Source organism: Notothenia rossii (assembly GCF_949606895.1).
Source record: "Notothenia rossii genome assembly, chromosome: 6".
NCBI lineage: Eukaryota > Metazoa > Chordata > Actinopteri > Perciformes > Nototheniidae > Notothenia > Notothenia rossii.
In genome coordinates this window covers 48953019-48977030 of record NC_136909.1, presented here as the reverse complement: position 1 = coordinate 48977030, position 24012 = coordinate 48953019, and the positions used below count along the sequence as shown (strand labels likewise).

Genomic DNA, 24012 nt, shown 5'->3' with positions numbered 1-24012 from the left:
ATATCCTTGCACAAAATATTTCTACACCTGCAAAACTTTTTTACACGTGCAAATTATATCTGCAAAAACTTTTCACACACGCACAAAATATTTCTACAGCTGCAAAATGTTTTTACACGAGCAAATTATATCTGTGTGCACAAAACTTTTTTACACATGCACAAAATCTTTTCACATGCGCACAACAGGTGATATACAACTGCAGACTGTGAAATAATTTGTGAATATTATTGACCCTAATTTGATTCCATAAATGAACAGCAACAAAATGTCACAGCAAGGCCACATGTAAGTCGTTTTTGATTTGGTTGTCTCCTGGGACCCAGCCCATTGAAAATGTCCTCTGTAGTGGACATTTTGTTAACACGCATCTCCTTTTACTCTTTTGAGCTACTCTATCAATCCCTGATGTACTGTACAGAGGACATCCTGGTCTTTCCAGTGATGTGTCATTGGTTAAAATTGCATGCTGGGAAGTCCCTCTTTCTTTTCATCCAAAATGGCTGGCATACCAAAAACAAAATGTTATAGAATCAGGAGGAGAAGTCAAATATTGTTGAATAATTGTAATTTTTACCATGAAAATCATATATATTCTTGTTTATTAACATGTGAGGAACTATATAATTAGTTCTGAAAGCAATTAAATAATTCAAGTTTTCAAATAACAGCCCTTTTATAAATGTCCATTCTAGTGGACGTCAGGACCATCTTCATGGACTTAATGACTCAATATTGTTGCAGGAGACGGAACTGAAGCAGACTTTTTCTGTACCAGATAGTTCAGGGAGATTCAGATTTTGAACTCTCAGATGATGAGAGAGAGAGGCTTCATATTAATCTGCTGAAAGTGTTGCTTTGTGCTCATTGAAAATAAGATTTGGATGTTGAAATATAAAGCCTCTGGTGCACAAATACTGAGAATTGACTTTACAGTGAACTAGGAGGCATCGTATTGCAGTTAAACTTGTGAAATTAAACATATTTGCATATTTATAGGTTCTGACATTTTTAAGGAGGGAGGAGTAGATGTAATTTTAAGGAGATAATTTAACTTATTTTGTGGATAAACTTTATCAAACTAATTATTACTTGATATTATATAAGGGGTAAATGTAACGTTATTACTAGCTTCCACATCTCATAGCTCGTTATCAGTCACCTATATGACTAACAACGAGTCCCTCTTCTTAACTAATCTGAGCTCTGTCTGTCCAACAGGACATATTGAGACAGCAGTTGATGGAAAGACTTCTCACCAAACTGCAATCAGCCTTGAACCAGCAACCACTAAATGTGGATTATTTGGAGTTCCTGACTCGCCATGAGCTGATTATGTTTGAATCGTTCCATGAGCAGATAGGAGGTGTATCAGAGATTACAGAAGCAATACGAAACCTACATCATGTTGTCCGGTTGGAAATTAACGCAAGGTCTATGCCCATTGTAGAACAGGAAACAGAAGTTGCTCCAGGTTCTGGTCAACCCAAAATTGTGATAGAGAGAGAAAAACTAACACATTTGCTGAACACACATCTGCCAGTCTCCTGCATTGCAAAATGCCTCTGCGTTTCAAGAAGAACGATTTACAGGAGAATGCAAGAATTTGGCTTGTCTATAAGAGGATCATACAGCACAATGACTGACCAAGAACTTGACAACGTAATTTTAGGTATTAAAAGTCAGATGCCAAATGCTGGTTATCGAATGGTTCAAGGCCATTTGGTTTCAATGGGCCTCCGTGTTCAGTGGTGGAGAATGATGGCCTCTATGCATCGGGTTGATGCTGCTGGGATCTTCAGACGGATCACAGAACTAGGGTGTGTTGTGCGAAGAAGTTATTCCGTGCGAGGCCCTCTCTCCCTGGTCCACATTGACACAAATCATAAACTGATAAGGTAGAGTAAAAATATCCTGTTATGCAATTACCTACACAGTGAATGTTGGGAGTATATAATAAGAACAACCTTAGTTATATAGTAACCTTTTTCCCTTTTGAACAGGTACAATATTGTGGTCTTTGGTGGAGTGGATGGCTACTCAAGGAAGGTAATTAATGTGTTGTTGCTTATTATTGTTAAAGAAATGCAGCTTAAAGTACAAAGCCTCTTGTGACCAGCAGTTATACTTTTGAAATAACACTTATTTGCATATTTATAGATTATGTTATACACATCTTAAAACATGTCTAGGGGGGGAATCATCAATTTTATTAGCTTGATGCAGATTGTTTTGATTGTATAATTAGAGCTTAAAATGCATATTGTATGAAGATCTCAACATCCACACGACGACATAGCTGACCTATGCATGGAATCATAATCTGCTGCTTAAGACATGTAGTTCTTATCGTTAGTTTGATCAAAAAGTGTATATTTTTTCTCCTGCTCCTTGGAATAATTATTGAGCTAGAAGGTAATGATTCCTGTTTAGATCCAATTATTATTATCCAATCTGGTTATACTTTTTTAATACAAAGCATCTTAAGGGAGCAATAATGTATTGCCTTAAAGAAAATATATCTGAGGAAGCTGTAATAAATCAAGCTGCATTTTAGTTTGTAAAATATACCAAGTTGATATTTTTGAAAATTACCTATATAATAATTGAAATACCAAATCCTGTTGATGGTTCTGTTGAAATGAAATGAAACTATGTGTAAAGATTTAGGACGTGCCGATCTTTCTTTTATGGTATAATACAACACTAAAAGCTCTAAGGCTAGCCATAGCTGAAAGCAGATGTAAATGATTTCATCTGGTTTCTATGCAGATCATGTACTTGGATGCTGCAACAAATAACAGAGCATCAACTGCATACTCATTCTTCCTGAGATCAACCCAGCTTCATGGCTTACCATCAAGGTATTTTGCCCTGACAAAACAAAAAGTGGATGTTTTTTTACACAAATATACTAGCTACAATATCTTTCATTTCATCTACTGAAGTAAAGTAAACCTTGTTAAATTAATTATTCAATTATTTATTATTAAAATGTATTTTGATCTTAGGGTAAGGGCGGATCAGGGAGTCGAAAACGTGGACATCGCACAATACATGTTTGCCACACGGGGCACAGGAAGAGCCAGCTTTATCTCTGGAAAGAGTGTCCACAATCAGAGGTTAGTTGTGTTTTTGTCTTGAAATGTTGACTGTATAATTATTAGTAACTGTAGCAGTTTGGTTGTTCAATGAAAGCACAAATAGCTGTATAAATCCAAGTAAATCAATTAAAATGCAATTCTAGGATAGAGCGACTTTGGCGTGACGTCTGGGTTGCAGTCAGCAGCAAGTACCATGATGTTCTTCACTCTCTGGAGGAAGATGGTCTGCTTGATATCTCTGATGTGGTTCACCTCTTTGGTGTGCACTACATCTTTGTCCCTCGACTTCGAGCAGACCTTGACGCCTTTATCCAAGGATGGAATAATCATCCTCTAAGGACAGAGGGAGGTCTCACTCCTGAACAGCTGTGGTGTATGGGACATCTACAAGATCTAGACGAAGGGGAGAGACTTGAGGTAACAGTTATAGAGTTCCCATTAAATATATTTTAAAAAACAATTGAGTTGCAGGCAGATATATCTAGTTTTGAGACATAATAGACATCAATGCCAATTGGACAATGGAGCATGAAAGCCAAACATTTTTTTTTAAATATTTATTTCTAAACAACATGGTTAAAAGGTCTGAATCAATGTGAGCTTCTGTCTTCAATTGTGCATAGATATGCTGTAATTCAATTTTTTTCCATCTACAAACCTTACAGTTCTGTTGCATTGAGTGATGAGAGGCATATCTGACAGATGTATAACATTATTGGAAACAGCAACCTGTTCAATAACTAGTATTTCTAGAATAATACAACTTTGAGTAAACAAAATCACCTTTATGTAAAATGTTTTTTTTTTTAAATCACACGTTACATAAGTGTATGAAAATACATCATGTACTAAACGTATTTTAATTGTTTTCCTGGATCCTTAGGAACTTCAAGACCCAGGCATCAACTGGGAGAGTACCATACTGCAAGAAGACTCAAACGGGGCAGTTGTGGTTCCTGAAGTTGTGTGCCCCCTGGATGACGAAGACCTAGAAGAACTTCAGAGAACTGTTGATCCTCTGGAACATTCTCAGTCACATGGCCGTGACTTGTAAACACGATTCTTGCACAGTGTGTACAATGACAATTGAACGTGAACTCTTAAACTGACGCATTAGCTGATTACAACAACCTTGTTTAACAGATATCTGTTGAGAATACACAGAGCCCAACCATTGTTCCTTATTTGCCTTTCTGCTTGTCTGATGTTTTGTTAAAAAACTTTGTAACAATGTATGCTTTCCCAACTAATAAAAGCATGACTTCATCAAACATTAACAAATATATTTAAACATATATACACTCAGCTCTTGCCTTAGTTTGAGTAGAGCTAGTTGTTTTAAACTCTGTGGAATCCACCACCATATCTCACTGCTTCACCCATGATTCTTCTAAAGTCAGTGTAAGTGCTGAGATGCTTTACTGGAAAAGTCACAGTTTTAGTGCACGCACTCACAATTGGGTAACAAATTAAGTGATCTCCTAGCCGCTCCCTGCAGTCATGGTCAAATTTGCATGTTATTTTGAAATGTCTCTTTTCATCAGGGAGGATGGGGATGTGGGCCTGCCCTGTCATCCACTGGAGCACGTGTGGCACTGCAAGAGGCTCCTTGTCACCAGCTGCACTGTCTGTCTCCCCATCTGTGACGGATGTATATTTTAAATAACACAAATTAAGAAAAGCAAATATCCAAGAACATTTATTAGGTATGTGCTCAGTACATTCAAATCAGTAAAGCATTCATTCATATGTGTACTGCATTCTACAGTATATCATACCTGACATTTCAACTTCCTGCAAGAAATCTTGCAGGAAGTTGATCACCTTCCTCTCAGTTCTCTCCTTAGACGTCCCTTTTTCGCTAAAACGTGGCTGGCAGTTCATCATGATGAAATCTGCATCAGGCTATAAAGAGAGTGAATGCAGATTTAGTTTAATATCTTGCAAGTGTTCAAACCAAAGCTATTAAGGCAATACAGAATGAAAAGTACAATACAAAAGAAGAATAGAGTCTAAAAATAAATAAATAGTGGCAGTTAAAATTCTTACTTTGGTGATCTTCCCTGGAACAAATAAGGAGTGACAAGCTTCAGGGTTTCTAGCCATCTGATCCACCAGGCCATACAGCTCCATGCCCTTTCTGAGTTGCTGCAGCATTGGAATCAGTCTTGTTGTGGAATGTAAGACAATTGCTCTTTGAAGAAAAGCAGAAAGAAATTACACACTGGTTTGAAAAATAAACATTGTAAAATTAATATTGTACAACTCTTACCGAATGATGCTGTGTTTATTGTCCAGTTTGAGCTGGCTTGTATATCCACAGCTGACAATTTCATCAGCCCACAACATCAGAGACTGCTCATCTGCAGAATCTTCGACCTGAGAATGTGCAACATTGAAATAAAGGACAGATTTACAATAGGTGTTAAAACATATATCTAATTCATATCTAACAATGCTCAACAGAGTACTCACCTTGCTGATGAGAAGACCGGATTCTATATCAGAAACATCCTCCTTTGAAAGTGAATGAATGTCCACCTCTCCTGTGCAGAGGAAGTTGTAGCACCACGCTCTCAGAAAGGCAGGAGGTGGGCCACCTTGTGCGATGCTTACTGACATTATTTCACCAATAGTTCTGTGTGCAAGGTAGAGAAAGTCTTTGTAAAAAAACTCCTTACATAAATGACAACGTGTACAAAAACAGTATGTTACCAACCTGAAATTGTCATTATCAAGGTCTGTCAAAGACTACTTAGGATTTTTCCCCTGGCTCCCAGTTCCTTCAAAGAATCTGTTTTCAATACCTGAAACCATGTCTTACAGAAAAAAAGCAAATAAGCAATGATCCTTTGGTTTTGTTTAATATCAAAACAAAACAGTTAAATGAACTTACCAGTCAAAAACTCTTCCCTTATTGCTCCAGTGTCAATGCCTGCCTCTCCTATGTAGACCACCTTAAGAGCACTGGCAGGAGATGCAGCTTTTTTTCGTTTCCACTGGAGAATGCCCCTGTCTGGAAGGCCGTCTCTGTCCACACACAGTTTGAACTCTGTTGTGTTGTCAACTTGGTGTTCAAGTAAGCGCAATACATCTTCCGTGCTTAAGGAAGAGGACAGAGAAAATATAAGACTATCCCAATTTTCCAAACATTTTGTATACATTATTGCCATATAACTGTCCTATTATTATGCTGAACAATATTTGGGAAAGAAAGGGCTATCAAATGGCGTAATTAGAAAAGAGTGCACCATGTGCTATGTTTTGAATAGCCTGTTAAAATAATTTGAGAGCTAGCTTTTGGGGGAGACATTAAAGCATGTGAATTGCATGATGGTGCTCATTATTTATTCTGTATTTGATATAAACTCATGCAAAGGTCATCTTAATAAAACGTACCTTTTTGGTTTGCATACTGGAGGTTGAGCAGCTGTACTTGGACTATTGTTCTCTGATGCAGGAGTCCCTGTACATTCAAAGCTGCACAAACAATATGCAGTTTAAAACACTGAATATGTAGACATTCTACAGGTGGTACATCTATCAAATATAATGTTTATGATACAAAGAGCAGAATAAGACAGATCACCTCTCTCCACATAGACTAGCATGGACTGTGATTTCATCGTCTGGGAATTCTTTGGTGCAAATTGGACACACCACCTAAAGTTTGAAAGAAATATGCTCCATGTTACAAACAGCTGAAACACTCAACTAAACTGATTGTGCAGTTTAGTTGTGTGCTGTTCTACTGTACCTTGCAAGCGTTCTCCACGATACACAATTCATCAGAGGACTGCAGATTAACAAAAAAGTCATTTATTTCAATAAACTATTTATATTTTCCTCGTCTTTTTCTAAAGGCAATTTACCAAATACAAAAAGAATTTGCTCTCACCTCATCAACATTCTCATCAGAGGACAGTTTTCCACTGCATGTCCTAATGTGTACTGCAAGCATCTGCAAAGGCATCACTTCATGACATTGGAAACATGTCTTCTTTGGCAGTTTTGCAAAGCAGTGCGAGTCAGGAGGCAGTGGAGCGGTGTGCAATGTCTCCTGAAGTGGTACTATGTAAAAAGTGGCTTTGCCACCTGCTGACATAGCTTGCAGAGCTTTGACAGAATACCCCTCTGCTTCTGGTGGAATGACAGTGAGCTTTCGTCTTCCACTGCCACCTTAATTGAGAGAAAGAGAGAGAACATGTTTTGTCATTCTGCCACCTCTAATGCTTACAACAAGTAATCAATACCTCAGAAGGGTTCATGCACACCAACAAGTAATACAGTAATATGAAAACTCAACAAAACAAAATCCCACAAACCTGTAGCCTTATGCAAGAGCCATCCTCCACATAGACCCTCCATTTTTGGAAATGTGTCAGCCAGGAGCCTTAAAATCTTGAGAGAGAGAGAGAGAAAAACATTGATGGTGACAATACGCTGAAGTACAATAATTGACTTTAATGATAAGTCAAACAAATGAACTGACAAACGATACCTCTGTGTGATCACCATCTTCAGGAAGAGTCAGTGTTTGTCTTCCCATGCCTGCCTGGAGGAGTTCAAGCTCCTCAGTTGGCAACGGTGTGTGGGCGATATTTTTTGGCAACAGATAAAAATGTAAAGCAGTTGTTTTACTTGTTGTCTTAACAAGATGCTTGGTGGCAGTCAAACACCTCTTTTTACCACGACGGAAGTTTGGTTTGAAATATCCTGGAAAAGATCTGTGGAATAAATTATATGTTTTATATTTATTTATAAAAATCAAGTGTTGCACAAAAAATCTAAATAGTACATGTTGGTTATATATATTTTCCAATGCTATTACAAACCAAGTCTTGTTCAAGTCCAAGTTCATATTTTTAATTTAATCATGTCAGCGATGTGACTACTGGACTTAAGAAAACAACATTGATTTTTTGAATTTTTTTAAGCGAAACGAAAATATAATGATGTGGCTGAAATACGAACCTTGCCATCTCTTGCGGCACTGTCACTGGCACTACATTCCTAGGTGCAGGAGGCTGTCTCCGTCGGCCTTCCTGAGCCGCTTGCGGCCATAGTGTTAAGGAGCAAAGACACCAGGTTTCTGGCTGCTGACTCAACTGCACCATCGCCCTAAATCAATTCAGGATGTACATTAACATGATCATATTTTCAGTTAAACTAGAACCGCCAGGGGTCAAGGTACAATGTTCTTTTATTTATGATACTAGAACACAGGGTTAAGAGTGCGTTTTTATCGCAGAGTGATGAAACGTATACCAATAGAATCTATGGATTCTCAGCGTTCATATGACATCTAGTATGTGCAGATTGCATGAAAGATCGCTACCGTGAGTTATGTGCAAAGTGTCTCTCTCTCTCTCTCTCTCTCTCTCTCTATTAGGAACCGCAATAAACAACAGGCGTTGCTTCGCACAAGATCAATGGCGCGAAAATCACTGAATGTTCTATAAGGTAAATATTACCGGCTGGCGCAGATGGGTATAAATGGCAATTTATATTGACAATATTTGTCTAACACTAGCGCTAATATTAGGCTACGGTTTGTTAGCTGTTTGCTTAAACTATCCATATAGCTATGTTGCCGGCTAGCAAACTCGCCCTTATCTGAAACGATCGGATAAAAGGTTTCGTCAAAGGTATTACAAACAATAACGTGATATCAGAAAACTAGAAATGTATAACTCACCTGAAACTGTGGCGTAGTAATCTCTTCGTTCGAGTCTGTCATGTCCTGTAAATGTCAACGATAATAGGAACGCCAACAGCCTGATGGCAACCGAAAATGAAAATCCCTCTCTTCTCTCATCTCAGATATGATTGGAGACGGCCAGCCAATCAGAATTGACCTTCTCGAGTTCTCCGATTGGTTGGTTTTGTGGCACATTTGTAACGCTGTGACAATTGAGCGAGCGCGCAGGCAAAGTTGAGCGCGCGCAGGCAAAGTTGAGCGCGCACAGGCTGGAGAGGTCGAGCGAGCGAGGGAGAGAGAGCGCGTGCAGCGGTCTGCCTGCGCACGGAGCAGGAGTTTTATGAGAGAAAATATATTTCTCTGTGCTCAAAAGTGTTCAAGTGCGCGCTCAATAGCATTTTCTATGCTCAACATGTTTCATTGCGTGCATACACTAACACTCATCAAATAACTGTGCGTGGGGCCTCAAATTGGCCCCTGGCCCTGGTTAATCTTGAAAATACTTCATCTGCAATATCTTTTTGGGCCATAAATCAATATACTTATGTTATTATAATTTAATTTTAAGTTTGCACATCTTTATCATTTTTTCAAAATGTACATCTCTTCAGTTCAAACCCTGAACGCATTCCACCTGAGTGGAAATATAAAAATGTCTTTGAAAAAACTAGATTAAAAAAAAAAAAAGTTCAAATCTTGTTTTTCATGCCCCAAGAGAAATAATAACACTCGGTAAAAAAATCCTGACTGAGGCTTTCATAATTCAGGCGTGAAAGGGTTAATAAAATACTCAGGGGAGTTTCCTGAATTTTCATGCCCAAAGCTAAGCACTAGGCCCTGGGTAAATTAAGAGGCTGATCTGGGGCACTTTTGTCCACTTTCCCTGGTGCTAGAAACTCAAGTCAGGCATCCCTCGAATCGTCTCAGAGAGTAGATGATCAGTGGGGCCTTCTTTTTACTGAAACATGATGTTTCAATGTATATTTCCATTGAAAATGCTAACCGCTAGCCGCAAAGCTAGCATCGCAGCCACTGCTCCGTTTTCGGAGACTTTGCACACTTTATTCACAAACATTTTCACACGCTAGGAGTATGGGAGTAGTAGTGTAAACATAATTATGTAAATAACCCAATTTGTGTTCTATTTCGTATATGGCTTCGCCAGTGCTTGAATTGGGCCGGTACTCACCGGTACGCAGTACCGGCACTTCTGATTTTTACCCATGTGGTACCGGCAATATACGTATTGTAAACGCAACGCAGCGCAAATGTGGGTCTGACTCTGCCTCACAGAGGGTGACTGGCTGTCTACATGACGTGGCCTGTGTTAACTGTGTTCGTTATTCTCCCGTCCAGGAGAGAAGCTTTAAAAGGAGACTAAATGGAGTCTCTGTGAAAGTTCAATTGGGTACTTTAATTAAAAAAGGCGCGGGTTGGTCACAAGCATGATATTGTTCAGTCAGACAAACAGCTGTGATCCGCTCCTCGATAGGGAAGAGAAGAGAATGGATCTCTCCTCCGGTGCTGTTATATATCCTCTGCTGGCTCCTCCCCGCCAGCCGGCTCGCCTCGTCTCCAATGTCCGTTATTGCATTTAAACAGAGGATAGGTTATTTTCACATTCAATATATGCTTAACACGCCGTTTCTCCTCATATTCTCTTTCATCACTTTTCATTTAACACATTCTAAACGCTGTAATCAATACTCTAAACAATACTTCTCGGCTCGTTTGGTTTCCGGTCATTCCGGATGTTGTCACATGCTACTCTCGTCTGTAAACAATAATGTATTCAAATAAACTGTACCTTCATTTAATATTCAGCATGGTAGTATCTCGACATCTATAGTTGTAGTGTTAAATCAGTAGGCTTCGGTTTGCACCACTCCATATCATTTCGCTACTAAATTCACCTCTTCAGGAAATCGTATATTAGCCACGTGCTAAATGCTAACCGTAGATGAAGGATTTTCAGAATAAAAGCTTAACTGCTTGTGCACAAGAATTTCTGGTTTTTCAGTATAAAAGAGCATTAAAACTGACGGCATGTTTAAACTACATTTCTCCATTAAAACATTGGTTTTAATTTCTAACACCTGCCGACATTGCCACTTTCATTCAGATCATACTAATGCCCTCGATTGGTCTCTGTGTGTCATTCAAGCTCGGGAGGGTGTGTGTTGGTGTATGTGTGGCTCGAGCGAGCGAGAAAGCGCGCGCACCAGTTACGTGTATTGTTGTTAGCATCTGGTGCTAGCTAGCTGCGCTAACGGATATAAGGAGCTTTTTCAACAACAAGGTGGAGGGAGAGTCCTTTGCTGTCAGACTGAGAGGCTGATAACTACAGCTCTGGTGAGGTAAATTACTCTCTGAGTCTTTAGATAGTTAACTTAGTTTAAGTTATCTCAGTGGGTCTCAAACAGTTCGGTCACCATTTATGTAAACACATATTTCCATTTGAGGGGGTAGTGATTAGTAAAATATGCATGATTAATACAAACAAAATGTTAACTAGGTGAAAAAAGGTAAGATAAACTTGTTGAGAGCTAAAACTAGTCTTTGCTGTTGCCTCAAAGAGGAGCAGGGTGGAGAGGAGGGAGACAGGAGAGGCCGATTCAGGAGCCCAGGCACACTCACAAATATAAATGAACCAAAAACAAATAAATAAACAAGTTTCAATGCTTTTTCATATTGGATATTGTATGTTATTGGTTATGGCCATGTACTTATGATTTTATGATTATTTAAATGTATACATTTTTGTTTCATATGGGTGTAGTCTCTTTATTTCCCCCTCAAAATGCACCAGATTGATGCGTTTAAGTCCAACATTTAAAAAAAAATCTTACGGGGGAGCATGCCCCCGGACCCCCCTATAGGATTTGAGGCCCGGCCCCACTGTTCCCAAATAGATTTGCAATTTTTTTTAAATAGTAACCCATCTCCATATGATTCTTTTTGGGTTGTAGATTTAAACTAGAGGACTATCACTTTGTGCAGTACGGAGCCCTGGAGGGTTCATAGAGAGAAAAATAAATAAAACGTGGCCACGTTTTACTAAAGCGTGCGCACGAGTTACTAAAGCGTGCGCACGAGTTACTAAAGCGTGCGCACGAGTTACTAAAGCGTGGCCACGAGTTACTAAAGCGTGCGCACGAGTTACTAAAGCGTGCGCACGATTTAATAACTAAAGCGTGCGCACGATTTAATAAAGCGTGGCCTCGTTTTGTGTGTGTGCGCGCACACGTGTGTGTGTGTGTTTGTGTGAGGGGCGTTTGGGTGGGGGGCGGCATTTGTTTATGATAGTATCGTTCGTTCCGGTGTACTCCGGCAGGACTATCACATCGAGATTAAGATTAAACGAATTTCTTTCACTTGGGAATACACATATAACTATGGAGAACCAGATTTGTGTAAATTACTGTTCGTGGTCATTTGAAAACAAATGCCGGTGGTGTCGGACACACACAAACACACCGAGCACGCACACAGAGCGGAGCTGAGCGTACACACACACACACACACACACACACACACACACACACACACACACACACACACACACACACACACACACACACACACACACACACACACACACACACACACACACACACACACACACACACACACACACACACACACACACACACACACACACACACACACACACACACACACACACACACACACACACACACACACACACACACACACACACACACACACACACACACACACACACACACACACACACACACACACACACACACCATGCGCCCCGGTGACAGGACATCTCCTTCATAAAACGAGGCGGAATACTCTGGTAGTTCGATGTGTGTAGAGGTGTGTGTGGTTAAACGTAGCAGCCTCGATCTCTATTAAGCGGTTCTAATGAAGGGAAACACAGTGAAGTAAACAGTAAAAGGCACAGCTCTTTGCAGCTGGTGCTGCTCTTCTCAGATTCTGCTGAGTTACACGTTACTGCCTCCAGAGCCCTGTACTACGGAGCCAGTTCAACAGACCCTGGATATGTTCGATTTACCCGGCTTAACTAGCCCTAACAAACGCAATGTCGATAAGCGGTCCTGCGAAGCTGGTTATCAACTCAGTAAATCAACCAGGGTTTCTCTGACCGGCTGAGAGCGCGTTCACGTGAAAGGGACGGGGTTAGCAACATTTGACCAATCACAAACATGGAGACGCGTGCTGACAGCGCAGTGTCATACTTCATGAATGAATAGTGTAAATAGCGAATCCTGCTTCGTAGCACAGGCAGGGGTGGACTGGGACAAAAATTCAGCCCTGGCATTTTCTGTCCAGACCAGCCCACTACATTTTCAGCGGACACTACATAGAAGTCCACTAAACTTGCGGCATCTTCTCTCATGCATACTACAAAGGAGAGTCATATTCCTTGATAGCAGTTAACAAATAAAGCACTTAACTATGAACTCAAGGACTAAAATGGACAGCTATATCAATCAATCTTTATTCATTATAGTGTCAAATCACAACAGAAGTTATGTCATGACTAGGGGTGGGACGAGACTAACGGGAATAACCCTTATGCTACCCTTTCAGTTTTTAGTCTGTGACTGTGAAAATCTTTTGGTGTAAGCCCAGTATTAGTTAAAACCAGACTCGGACAATAATAACAAAAAAATATCCTGACAAATAATCTAAATAGAAACATATTACAGACAGTAGCAGCATTAGAGCTGAAACTCACTCACTCACTAATTATGAAACCATAAATAGAGAATTGGAAAAAAATATATATATATACTGTAGCTGTGTGAAAAGTCTAAGACATGGGTTACAGGTCTGAATAGATATGCATTCTCATATACGTGTATGTGCACAAGTATGTATTGCTCTATACTTCCTCGTCCGCAGCCAACCAGCTCCACTCCTCACCAAATTCGTGACCTGAAAGAAACAGCAAACAGAACTTGTACTCAGTATCTGTGTACTGACAAATATATGTAGCCATGTAGCCTTTTTGTGACGTAGTGACACTTAGTCAACAAATGTATCTGTCATGAAGGATGACTTAAGTCTCAAAAGAGCCCTAAGGCCTACCTGCATAACTGTTAATTGAACTTAAAAGATATGCAGATGTTTGAAATTAAAACCATCAAAATGAAAATCTTCAGCCAGGAAATAATCATAATCAAACCTTTTGTTTCAATCTGAGACAAAACAAGTTGCATAATAAACTCACAAAGTCAAGACGAAGCTCTCAGATATGATGGATGACTCAAGCATCATAGAAGAACTTCTAGCAGGTCAGGAAAACCTGTTTGACAGGAGATAATGGTAGCAGAGAATATAAAGAGATATTTATGAATTACCAATTGTCATTTTATCGCACATATAGTATGTTTCTTCACATAAACCTTTAAACATAACCTTTAAACATACACATATTGCATTCCTCTCACCACATGAAATAAGCTCAGGAACCTAAAAGTGGCCCAGTGAATGATGGAGGAGACAAAGCAGGTCCTCAAAAGGGGACAGAGGGAAAACAACTCCTTAGGCTCTCATATATAGGGTGGTCCACCTAAAAGAGACATGGAAACATTATTAAGTCTCTCCTCATCACAAATCAAGTATGAATTCATATAACATTATAAGACACATGACATACTCAACAAATCATAGACTTCTCAAAAAGTGGTGAAGTGGTAAGGGAGCGAATCCTTGAAAATGGACGGAGGGGGAACAACTCCTCAAGCTCTCACATGTCAAGTGGTCAACCTGAGAGGGAATCGGATACATTATTAAGTCTCTAATCATCACAAATTAAGTATGATTTCATAAAACATAAAAAATGATAAACTCACCATACTAGAGGAGACTCAACAGCCAAACTTTGGTGCAGTGAAGGTAGAGAGTGGAGGCAGAGAGAGAGCAAGTCCTCGAACATGGACGGAGGGGGAACAACTCCTCAAGCTCTCACATGTCAAGTGGTCAACCTGAGAGGGAATTGGATACATTATTAAGTCTGAAAAAATAAATTAAATGTTTTCCTCTGTCCTGCACCTAGAGTTGAAAACTTTTGGGATGTGCGTTTCTTTCAAAACTTTTTTAAAATTATGAAGTATGAATTTATACAACATTAAAAAATACATGATAAACTTACCAAATTCTAACAGTGGTCCTAAATGAGAGAACAAGTCCACATATAGAACAGAGGGAGAACGACTCCTCAAATATATCAGAACAACCTGTAATGGAGAATAATTGATAATTTAGTGTACATGATCACAGCATTAAGGATCAACACATAAGCACAATACAACTTCTGAAAATCATCATTAAAATGACAAATAATGAATTACTACATCCATAATGTGTGATGTGTGATAATAACAATAATATTAAATATTTCTCGCCTTATCAGTGGAGCAGCTTTTTAAGCAGCTCACTCTTCTCTGCAAGTCTGTCTATCACAGAGTCAGAGTCCAAGGACATGAGGATGTCTTTCTCTGTGGCCATCAACATAAATGCCTCCAATTTATCAGATGAGAGGGTGCTTCCGAGTCTGTTTTTAATAAACTTCAAAATTGAAAATGTGCGCTCACAAGCCACCTGTGTGAGGGATAATGTAAGCAGGTATTTATAAGCAAGGCCTAGGACAGGGTATGCATCTGTTAGCATGTTGAAACGGCGAAGTATCTGGTAGCAGCACAGAGGGCATTCTTTGCAGGAGCAACAGCTTATGGGAGTTATCTCAACCTCTTCTGTGTTGTCCTCCTCACCACCTGATCCATCTTCTACTGTTCTTGCTTTGTACTCTGCCAATGGGGATGCCTTCAGCCTGTTCCACTGGAGTGCAAAGCTTTTCAACTCGGCCTGCATATTTTCCTTGGTTGCCCTGCTGTCAAATCCTTGCAAGCACTTGCTTAAGTCTTGAAGGGCAGACTGGGGAAGAGCACTGGTGCAGAGCTGAGGGAAGTTTCTGGGATCCAGACATGCCAAGTCAGCATATAGATTGCCGTGTGTTAAAAAGCGCCTATGAATGGCTTCAATTGCTGTGTCCATGATCCGGTTATGCACATTCACCTCATAGGATTTTTCTGCATCATCCAGGGTCTCATCCTGAGCCATCTCTCCAGGCAAGACTTTCTTCATCCTCCTCCTCTTTTGTGGCAGTGTGGCCTCCACTTCAATGTCCGTGTCATCTCTCTCTTGGATTTCTGTGTTTGTCCAGTTGACAAATGTGTCTGCTGCTTTTTTTACAGATTCAAAATCTCTTCCCAAGCTTTTCAGCGTATCCTGTGTCGATGCCACCATTCTGTGAGCAGAGAGGATGTCCAATCCTGCCGTCTGAAGGTATTTAGACAATGGAGAGGTATGTTCAAATATGCGGAGGAAGATTTGAGCCGTCAAGATCGTCTCATACTTGAGCAATGACTGCATATCCTCTGGCCATGACACGGATACATGGTTTCACTGTTGCCTGTTTCTGTATAGCTGATAATGTCAACAGCACATCAACGTACAGACCATCTTCCGGTTTTCCAAAGAAGCCAAACACCTTCTTCAGGGCCTCATGCTTGGCCCACCAGCGTGTCTCGCCAATAGGAGCAAGGCGTCTACGTCTCTTGTTTCGGCCTGACTCTTCCCACACATTCATCCTTTTATATGACTCTTTGATGAATACCGCAATGCCATTGAGGAGCGCAAACAGGGACCCACTCTCAATAACAATCTGGGTTGTGTTTGCAAGCACCAGATTTAGTACATGTGCGTAGCACCATACATGCACCTGGTTTGGAGATTGTGCAGACAATAGTGAGGAGAATCCTTTGTATTGGCCTTGCATGTTTGATGCCCCATCAGTCGCATTTCCAATGCACATGGTCTTGCTGAGGCCCATTTTGTCCAGAACTTCTGACAGCATGTTGACAAAGGCCTGTCCAGTGGATGAACTGCACTTCAGCACTGCAACAAGCCTCTCATGAACAACATCACTAACATACCTCATAATTATAGAGCATTGATCCTGAGAGGTGATGTCCTGTGTTGTGTCCAGCTGCACTGAAAACATTCCTGCTTTCTTGATATCACTGGAGATGTTTTCTTGAATCAGATGGTGAATTGCATCTATCATTGAGTTGACTGTGGTTTTGGAGAGTAAAGTTACAAGGGAGCCTCTGCCTCTCGTGCCACCAGACAAATGCAACTTTTTGCTGTTCTCAATGCAGCTGTCCAGGTGCTCTTTTAAACAGAAATCATACTTCCCCAGTAGAAGTATGAGTTCCAAGAAATTATTATGATCAACTGTGTGGTCTTCCAGAGTATATGCTGCCTCATTTTCTGACCTCCTGTATGCAAGCCCCCTCTTCCCAAGAACCTTGAAGACATCTATGATGCGCTCCAAAACCTGCCGTCTCTTTCTGACCTGCTCTCTGTGCGCCGACATCTGACTGCCACCAAACACACTGCTGATATCAGCACTGGCGGATTTCAAGAGGTAAGCTTCAGCACAGTTTCTGTGTCCACTGCTTCTCTCATGCTCCTCTGTGCGCTGGTGTATATGCCTCCAATCTGACATTCCACTGATGAACAGACTGCTATCAGTTCTCTTACCGAATGCCATGCAGATGAAACAATACAGCATGTGACGCTCTGGACAGTATGTCAGCCACCTTCTAATGGTGCCGTCTCTGCTACAGAACACTTTCTGCACCACTGGATTGCTACTTTTTTGCTGAGGATGGTCATTTAAAAATGACTGGAGATTTCTCTGATCAGGTTGTGAAAACAAATCTGTTATTTGACTGGCACACTCATAGCTCTCAACAGCTGTTTCCCTCTCAGGTGATCCTGTATTTGGGCTGACACACTCCTCACTCTCTCCAGCCTTTTCCCTCTCAGGTGATCCTGTCTTTGGGCTGACATACTCCTCACTCTCTACAGCCTTTTCCCTCTCAGGTGGTGCAGTCTTTGGGCTGCCTGAATTGGTCTGGCTCTCTCCCTGAACTGACCAGCTGGACTTGCCCTGAACCTGTCTGGGCTGGACATAGGGAAAGCATTTATCATTAGATGGGGAAATAACTCAAAACTACAGAATAATGTACAAGATAAAAGATTAGTTCATATTGAACGAAACGTTCGCGAGCGTAACAACACTAGTGGCTTTGCCATGTTTTCATTATGACACTTAGTGTTTTCCAATGCAAAAAAGTCAGATCTTTGTGACAATACCTGAAAATGCTCAAGACAGCACTATACACAGCCATTTGAAAACTACAGTAAAAGTAACACAAATACAAAGAAATTAAAGTTACACACAAATTATGAAATAGTTATCACCTCAGTAAACAATAAATGAATTGAAAGATTACAATAAATTCAATGGCAAATATTGCAAATTAATCTAATTATTTCCTATAGGTTTACTTATATTTTTTGCTAAAATTCAAAGTATCTCATCTGTATTTACAATACAGCTTGATTCTGCAGCTTCATCTCTACTTACAGCTCGTTGGTCCATGTGAACGTTTACTGTTGCTATGGCTACAAGAAACCGCTGACGTTAGCAGCTCTTAGCTAGCCTAGCTAAATCATCTGAACAATAAAAACCCATAATATCACAATTCGGCATATTTAAACAAAATCAACCACAACTACCAACATTCACAGCCCTTCAACTCTGGGCTAATATGTTGTCACAAGTAGGACTATGCAGTTAATTAGGTCACATCACATTCAATGTAAAAACGTTTTCTACTTTTTTTTTGGACATGTCTCAAAAATGTAGCCTAGCCAGCCCAGGCTAACATTACTTACGATGTATGCCTCCACTCGCTCGTCTCCCGGCGCAGAAGCACCTGCTGGGGCGGTGACCACGGCATCAAATAGGTCCGTCAATTTAGAATATTTAGCAGCCTCCACCTCCAGAGACTTCAGCTTTTTAAGTCGCAGTTTTTCAGCACCACCCGGGCGTTTCTTCTGCTTATCCATTTTCAGCTCAGCAGCAGGCAGCCCGTCCCGCGACTCCCACCCATGCCATGAGGTCCCGCCCCACCCTGGTTTGTGTTGTGATTGACAGCACTGTCAGGGCTCTCTGAGCTTATCAGCTCATGATTGATTGACAATGACAAACAATAGACCAATAATATGTGTCGATGCTGGCAACACACTGCTAGCCCTCTGTAGCCAATTGGCCGGCCCAATTGGAGGGAATTTAGAGGGAAAAAAATGAAAAGAAAAAAAAAACATTGCGGACCGGCCCACATTGGGTCAACGGCCCACCGGGACGATGCCCGGTATGCCAGATGGCCAGTCCACCCCTGAGCACAGGCCACTGGTGCCGCAGAGATTTCATAAAGTGAAGGAGGTTTTCCTTCTATAAAACAGCTGTGGGCAGCAGATACTGTGAGTCACGGACAGGAATCCCTCAATATAAATAAAACAAGGCCAAGCTTTATTAACTCGTGCGCACGCTTTATTAAATCGTGCGCACGCTTTAGTTATTAAATCGTGCGCACGCTTTAGTAACTCGTGCGCACGCTTTAGTAACTCGTGCGCACGCTTTAGTAACTCGTGCGCACGCTTTAGTAAAACGTGGCCACGTTTTATTTATTTTTCTCTCTATGAACCCTCCAGGGCTCCGTAGTGCAGCAACGCTATTGACAAATAAATCCAGCAAAATGGCACAAAAAACTGGTTGTGGCCTCAGGGACGAGGAGTCATTTAACCAGCCAGTAGGAGTCAAGCTTTACTTTCTTTTATATCCATAAAGAAAAAGTAAATCTGTTTACAGTTGTTTCATTATGGATGTTGAGAGGTATCCATATATCTCTTCATTTTGCTCTCAAAGTGCACCAGATTGATGTATCTAACTTCAATATTTTAAAAAAATGTTCCAGGGGTAGCATGCCCCCGGACCCCCTTAGACTAGAGGGTGTCAGGTCCACTCCCCACTTATAAAAATAGCACTTTACCACTGCACCCCCTCTAATCTCAGATTCACCCTGAGTCATTTTGTTTAAGTACAGTGAGCCTTTCTAAAATATGTAGTAAAGAGACAAACCCACCAGCATTATAGGATATACTATGACTTTGTGCCAAATACTTGTTGCTGATTTAGAGTACTGGCACCTTTTTTATTCCAATTCAAGCACTGGGCTTCACCCTCTAAGGCTATCGCTATTGGGTAATCCCCCTGCGCCCCCGCGCAGCACTGAAACACTTGTAGTCCACGCCCACCCGCAAGGTGGGCCCCACCCGCAAGGTGGGCCCCACCCTCGGGCCTCCTTCCGGTATAAATAGGAAGGAGGCCCGGCAATCTGCTCCCTCTTTTTTTCAGCAAACCAGCACAGCTACTGAAGCACAGCAATTGAGAATGAAAGACGCTCATGTGTGTCTTCACACACATGAGCAACAACTGCGTCCGTGATTGTCCCTCATGTGGCTCTGGGTTCATAATGAGTTATGACCTGCAGAGATAATAGCAGAATGCGAATCCTGCCGGGGGTCAGAGCACGCGTACGCGGCTCTAAACCAGCAGGTAGCATGCGCTGCGCTCGTCTCCCCTCGGGCGACAGGAAGCGGAGAGCGGACACTCTTGCTGCTGTGGCCGAGGAGGACGTTTGGCCCGTCCAGGCTTACGAGCCCGCGGACGGGGCCTCGTGTCCCTGGGGCAGAGTGCCGGGCAGGAGTCCGAAGCAACTCCTGCCCCGCCTCCCTCCACGGTTCACCGTTCGGTTCTCCCCTCCCTCCTCTCCCCCGGACGGGGGAGACAGAGTCGGAGCAGGGTGCCAGCCTGGCGGCCGAACATGCTTTCCCCCTCTCCGTCACCACAGCGCGGCGGCGTCTGTTACGGAGACGGCCAGAAAAGTGCTACTGGACTCTCCAATCAGCCCGGACGGGCTGTTCGGACCCCAGTTCCACGCCATGGTGGAGTCCATGAAGACGGCCGCGGAACAGGTGGACGGCATTCGCCAGTATGTACAGCTGGCTCCAGTCGGCTGAGCTGCCACAGCGGCACCAACGCCCGCAGCAGCCGCGGCGTCCACGCCGGCCACAGGAGGCCGCAAGCGGAGAGACGCCCACAGCAACCACCCCGGCGGCTGCAGGGGCTCCGTCCCACGTCTCCGCTCCCCCGCCACCCCAGAGACAGGGTCTCCCGGTGGCGAGTCAAAGGGGAGTGAGGCTCCCCCGCTCCTGGTCTGCTCCGCGAGAGCCTCCGAGGAAGCGGAGCCGGTAATTAAGCCGGCTGCCACTAATCTGTTGATTAGGTAGACAGCAGGGCTCCCTTCTTCTTCTTCTTCTTCTTTTCTTTAATGGCGAATCGCTTCCACTTGGAGCATATATCGCCACCTACTGTTTAGTTATTAAATGTTCATACTAAATCCTTGTCCTCAGACCAGTGCTTTTGAGGAATTTGAAGATCAGCTTGTTTGCTTCATTTCTTGATTTACTTTCAAATATTGCCTTGAAATCCATGTCCTTGATGTTGAGTTGTTCCAGTGCAGTTTTCAGAATGAATCTTTGTCTGTTATAGTCCGGGCAGCTAAAAAATACATGATGTATTGTCTCTGGTTGTCGGCAACCATCACAATTGCCATTTGGATGTTTTCCAATCAGATGCAGTGATGAGTTTAGTCCAGAGTGTCCCAATTTTATCCTGCTGTTGATGCTCTGCTCTCTTCTACTACTCCCCCAAGTGCTTCCTGTTCTTACTTCCCTTTGTATCTGATATAAATGTCTTCCTTTGGTGTTACTGTCCCATAGTTTTTGCCATTGTTGCTTGATAACCACTTTAGTAAAAGATTTGACTTCTGCTCTACTGATGGGTACCATAATATCAATCTGGTTTGCTTTCAAACCACATTCTGCCAGTTGATCCACTACTTCATTCCCTCTAATGCCCACATGCGCTGGAACCCACACAAATTGAACAACAATTCCCAGATGAACTAACCTAAACATGCTTTGTAAAATTTCATGTAAAATATCCTGACGACATTCTGAAGAGAAGTTGTTTATACTCTCCAGAGCTGCACTGGAGTCAGAGCAAATGACCACTCGCATTGGCTGTATTTCCTCTACCCACTGAAGTGCTAGAGAGATAGCCATCATCTCTACTGTATATACTGCAATGTGATCACTTGTACGCTTTCCCACTTTGACTTTTAACTCAGGAACATAAAATGCACAACTCGTTAGACCATTTTCTGGATTTTTGGATCCATCAGTAAATATTTTTATAAAGTGCCCATATTGTTCATGTAGAACAGTGTTCACATAAGCCTGTACATTGAATTTGTTTTTCATTGAATGTACCCGTTTCAATAGTGATAAATCTACTATAGGTTGAGGTAGCAACCATGGTGGAACAGCTGATAACAACACCGTCTGACTAATATTCCATTCCTTAACTTTGAATTCCTTACATATTTCCGAAACACAAAAACAAAAACTTTCTTTTTTTATTTTGTTACTTTCCCAACTTGTTTGTACAGTTTGTTTAGTAGGGTGAGTATCTTTATGACCCTGTAGATTTGCCCAGTAATTAACAATTAACTGCTTTCTCCTCAAAGAAATAGGTACTTCTCCGACCTCTACCTGAAGTGCCGACACTGGTGTAGATCTTACTGCCCCACAGCATATCCTTAGTGCTTGTGCCTGGACTCTATCTAATTTTTGAAGAGAAGAGTATGCAGCTGACCCATACACTATTAGTCCGTATTCTATGGCTGATCTAATTAAGGCTGTGTATACGTTCCTCAAAGCAGCTTTATCAGCCCCCCACTTAGTGCCTGCCAAGCACCTCATAACATTTAAAACCCTTTTATATTTATCTACGACTTTATCAATGTGAGTACTCCATGTGACTCTCTCGTCCAACCATATTCCCAGAAATGTAAATGTCTTCACTTTCTTTAGATCTTGTCCATAAAGTTTTAACCTAACCTCCTCACCTATCCTTTTCCTCGTAAAAAATAAAGTTTCAGTTTTTTCCACCGACAATCTAAACCCCCATGTCAGAGACCAGCTTTCAATTTCCCTAATGGCTTCCTGAATCTTAGCTACAATATATTTTACATTTCTGCCCCTTTTCCAAATAGCTCCATCATCTGCAAAAAGTGACTTACCGATATCAGATCCTACTTGTGTATATATATCATTGATCATGATAGAAAATAAAAGAGGACTGATGACACTCCCCTGCGGGGTTCCATTTTCAACTTCATGCCTTCGAGAATATGACTTGCCAACTCGGACTCTGATGGCACGGCCAAACAAAAAATCCATAATCCAATTATATACATTACCTCCCAGACCCATAATGTCCAGTTTTATTAATAATCCTTCCTTCCACATCATATCGTAAGCTTTTTCCACATCAAAGAATACAGCTACAACACACTCCTTGTTCGCTTGGGCTTTCCTGACTTCAGACTCCAGGCACAACAGTGGATCTAAAGTACTCCGCCCTCTTCTAAACCCACTCTGATAAGGAGTCATTAGTTCATTTTTCTCAATGTAGTATGTTAGCCTTTCTGTTATCATTCTTTCCATAACTTTACATAAGTGTGATGTCAGAGCTATAGGTCTATAACTGCCTGGACTGGTTGGATCTTTCCCAGGTTTCCTAATAGGAATAATGACTGACTCTTTCCATATTATTGGCAGCTTCCCTTTCTCCCAGATCTTATTGTACATCTCCAGCAGCTTTCCTAATGCAAAATCACTTAATTTGGTCAACATTATATAACATACATTATCTTTCCCAGGAGCAGTCATTTTACACTTACTTAATGCTCTTCTCAACTCTTGAATAGAGAAAGGTATATTTACAACACTCTGCGACGAATGTCTTTCTTCATATACATTAGGATGCTCATCTAACACTTCCTGCCTCCTGATCTTACCTTCTTCTGTCAAATGTTCCGAAGAATGAACTTTGACACAATTTTCAGCTAGAATTTCTGCCTTCTCCAAAGCACCAGTGGCAACTTCCCCTCCAATCTCTAATACTGGCAGGTTACTCTGATGTCTTATTCCCCTCATCTTCTTAATCATTCCCCATACTTTATCTAATGGTGTAGTTCTCCCAATACTTGAACAGAATCCTCTCCAACACTCCCTTTTTGCTCTGTTAACAATGTTCCTTACCTGAGCCTGTGCCTTTTTATATTCTAATAAATTATGTAATGAATGTGTCTTTCTTAGCTTTCC

General features: G+C 41.4%; 3 protein-coding genes and 2 long non-coding RNA genes across 8 annotated transcripts; 1 reads left to right on the top strand and 4 right to left on the bottom strand.

The window, feature by feature from the left end:
- Positions 1-258: 258 nt before the first annotated feature.
- LOC307044158 (uncharacterized protein) lies at positions 259-4158 on the top strand (the record flags this gene model as incomplete). The annotated part of the gene is made up of 7 exons (XM_079689234.1): positions 259-288; positions 1222-1898; positions 2004-2049; positions 2773-2864; positions 3012-3122; positions 3248-3521; positions 3988-4158. The coding sequence occupies exons 2-7, from the start codon at positions 1243-1245 to the stop codon at positions 4156-4158; spliced, it is 1350 nt and encodes a 449-aa protein (XP_079545360.1). The 5' UTR covers positions 259-288; positions 1222-1242.
- Positions 4159-4442: 284 nt separating this feature from the next.
- LOC307044160 (uncharacterized protein) lies at positions 4443-5810 on the bottom strand (the record flags this gene model as incomplete). Of its 2 annotated transcripts, XM_079689236.1 has the most annotated exons (6): positions 5580-5810; positions 5377-5483; positions 5154-5298; positions 4929-5009; positions 4883-4894; positions 4624-4744 (listed from the first exon to the last, which is right to left on the bottom strand). In XM_079689236.1, exons 1-6 carry the CDS (start codon positions 5724-5726, stop codon positions 4676-4678), a joined length of 561 nt encoding a protein of 186 aa, XP_079545362.1. In that variant the 5' UTR covers positions 5727-5810. The 2 variants fall into 2 exon arrangements, with proteins under 2 accessions (XP_079545361.1, XP_079545362.1); XM_079689235.1 differs by having other exon boundaries at positions 4443-4744; positions 4883-5009; positions 5580-5804.
- A 66-nt stretch (positions 5811-5876) lies between these two features.
- On the bottom strand, positions 5877-6906 carry LOC307045254. The gene is made up of 4 exons (XR_013809836.1): positions 6862-6906; positions 6694-6767; positions 6504-6584; positions 5877-6206 (listed from the first exon to the last, which is right to left on the bottom strand). It is a non-coding gene; the product is annotated as an uncharacterized lncRNA (long non-coding RNA).
- Positions 6907-7197: 291 nt separating this feature from the next.
- Positions 7198-8132, bottom strand: LOC307045210. The gene is made up of 4 exons (XR_013809818.1): positions 8079-8132; positions 7606-7831; positions 7430-7505; positions 7198-7283 (listed from the first exon to the last, which is right to left on the bottom strand). It is a non-coding gene; the product is annotated as an uncharacterized lncRNA (long non-coding RNA).
- Positions 8133-13275: 5143 nt separating this feature from the next.
- On the bottom strand, positions 13276-19108 carry LOC307042417 (uncharacterized protein). 3 transcript variants are annotated; one of them, XM_079686280.1, is made up of 8 exons: positions 18613-19108; positions 15210-17836; positions 14957-15041; positions 14658-14789; positions 14462-14571; positions 14253-14374; positions 14033-14107; positions 13276-13737 (listed from the first exon to the last, which is right to left on the bottom strand). In XM_079686280.1, exons 1-2 carry the CDS (start codon positions 18784-18786, stop codon positions 16214-16216), a joined length of 1797 nt encoding a protein of 598 aa, XP_079542406.1. In that variant the 5' UTR covers positions 18787-19108; the 3' UTR covers positions 13276-13737; positions 14033-14107; positions 14253-14374; positions 14462-14571; positions 14658-14789; positions 14957-15041; positions 15210-16213. The 3 variants fall into 3 exon arrangements, with proteins under 3 accessions (XP_079542406.1, XP_079542405.1, XP_079542407.1); XM_079686279.1 differs by having other exon boundaries at positions 14957-17836; XM_079686281.1 differs by having other exon boundaries at positions 14467-14571; positions 14957-17836.
- Between the last annotated feature and the right edge of the window lie 4904 nt (positions 19109-24012).

What these genes read in the sequence shown, in the direction of transcription:
- LOC307042417 (XM_079686279.1), bottom strand. Translation starts at nt 18,786, where the DNA reads ATGGATAAGCAGAAGAAACGCCCGGGTGGTGCTGAAAAACTGCGACTT. An exon ending in AGCGAGTGGAGGCATACATC is followed by an intron (nt 17,837 to 18,612) that starts GTAAGTAATGTT and finishes CCCTATGTCCAG; the next exon opens with CCCAGACAGGTTCAGGGCAA.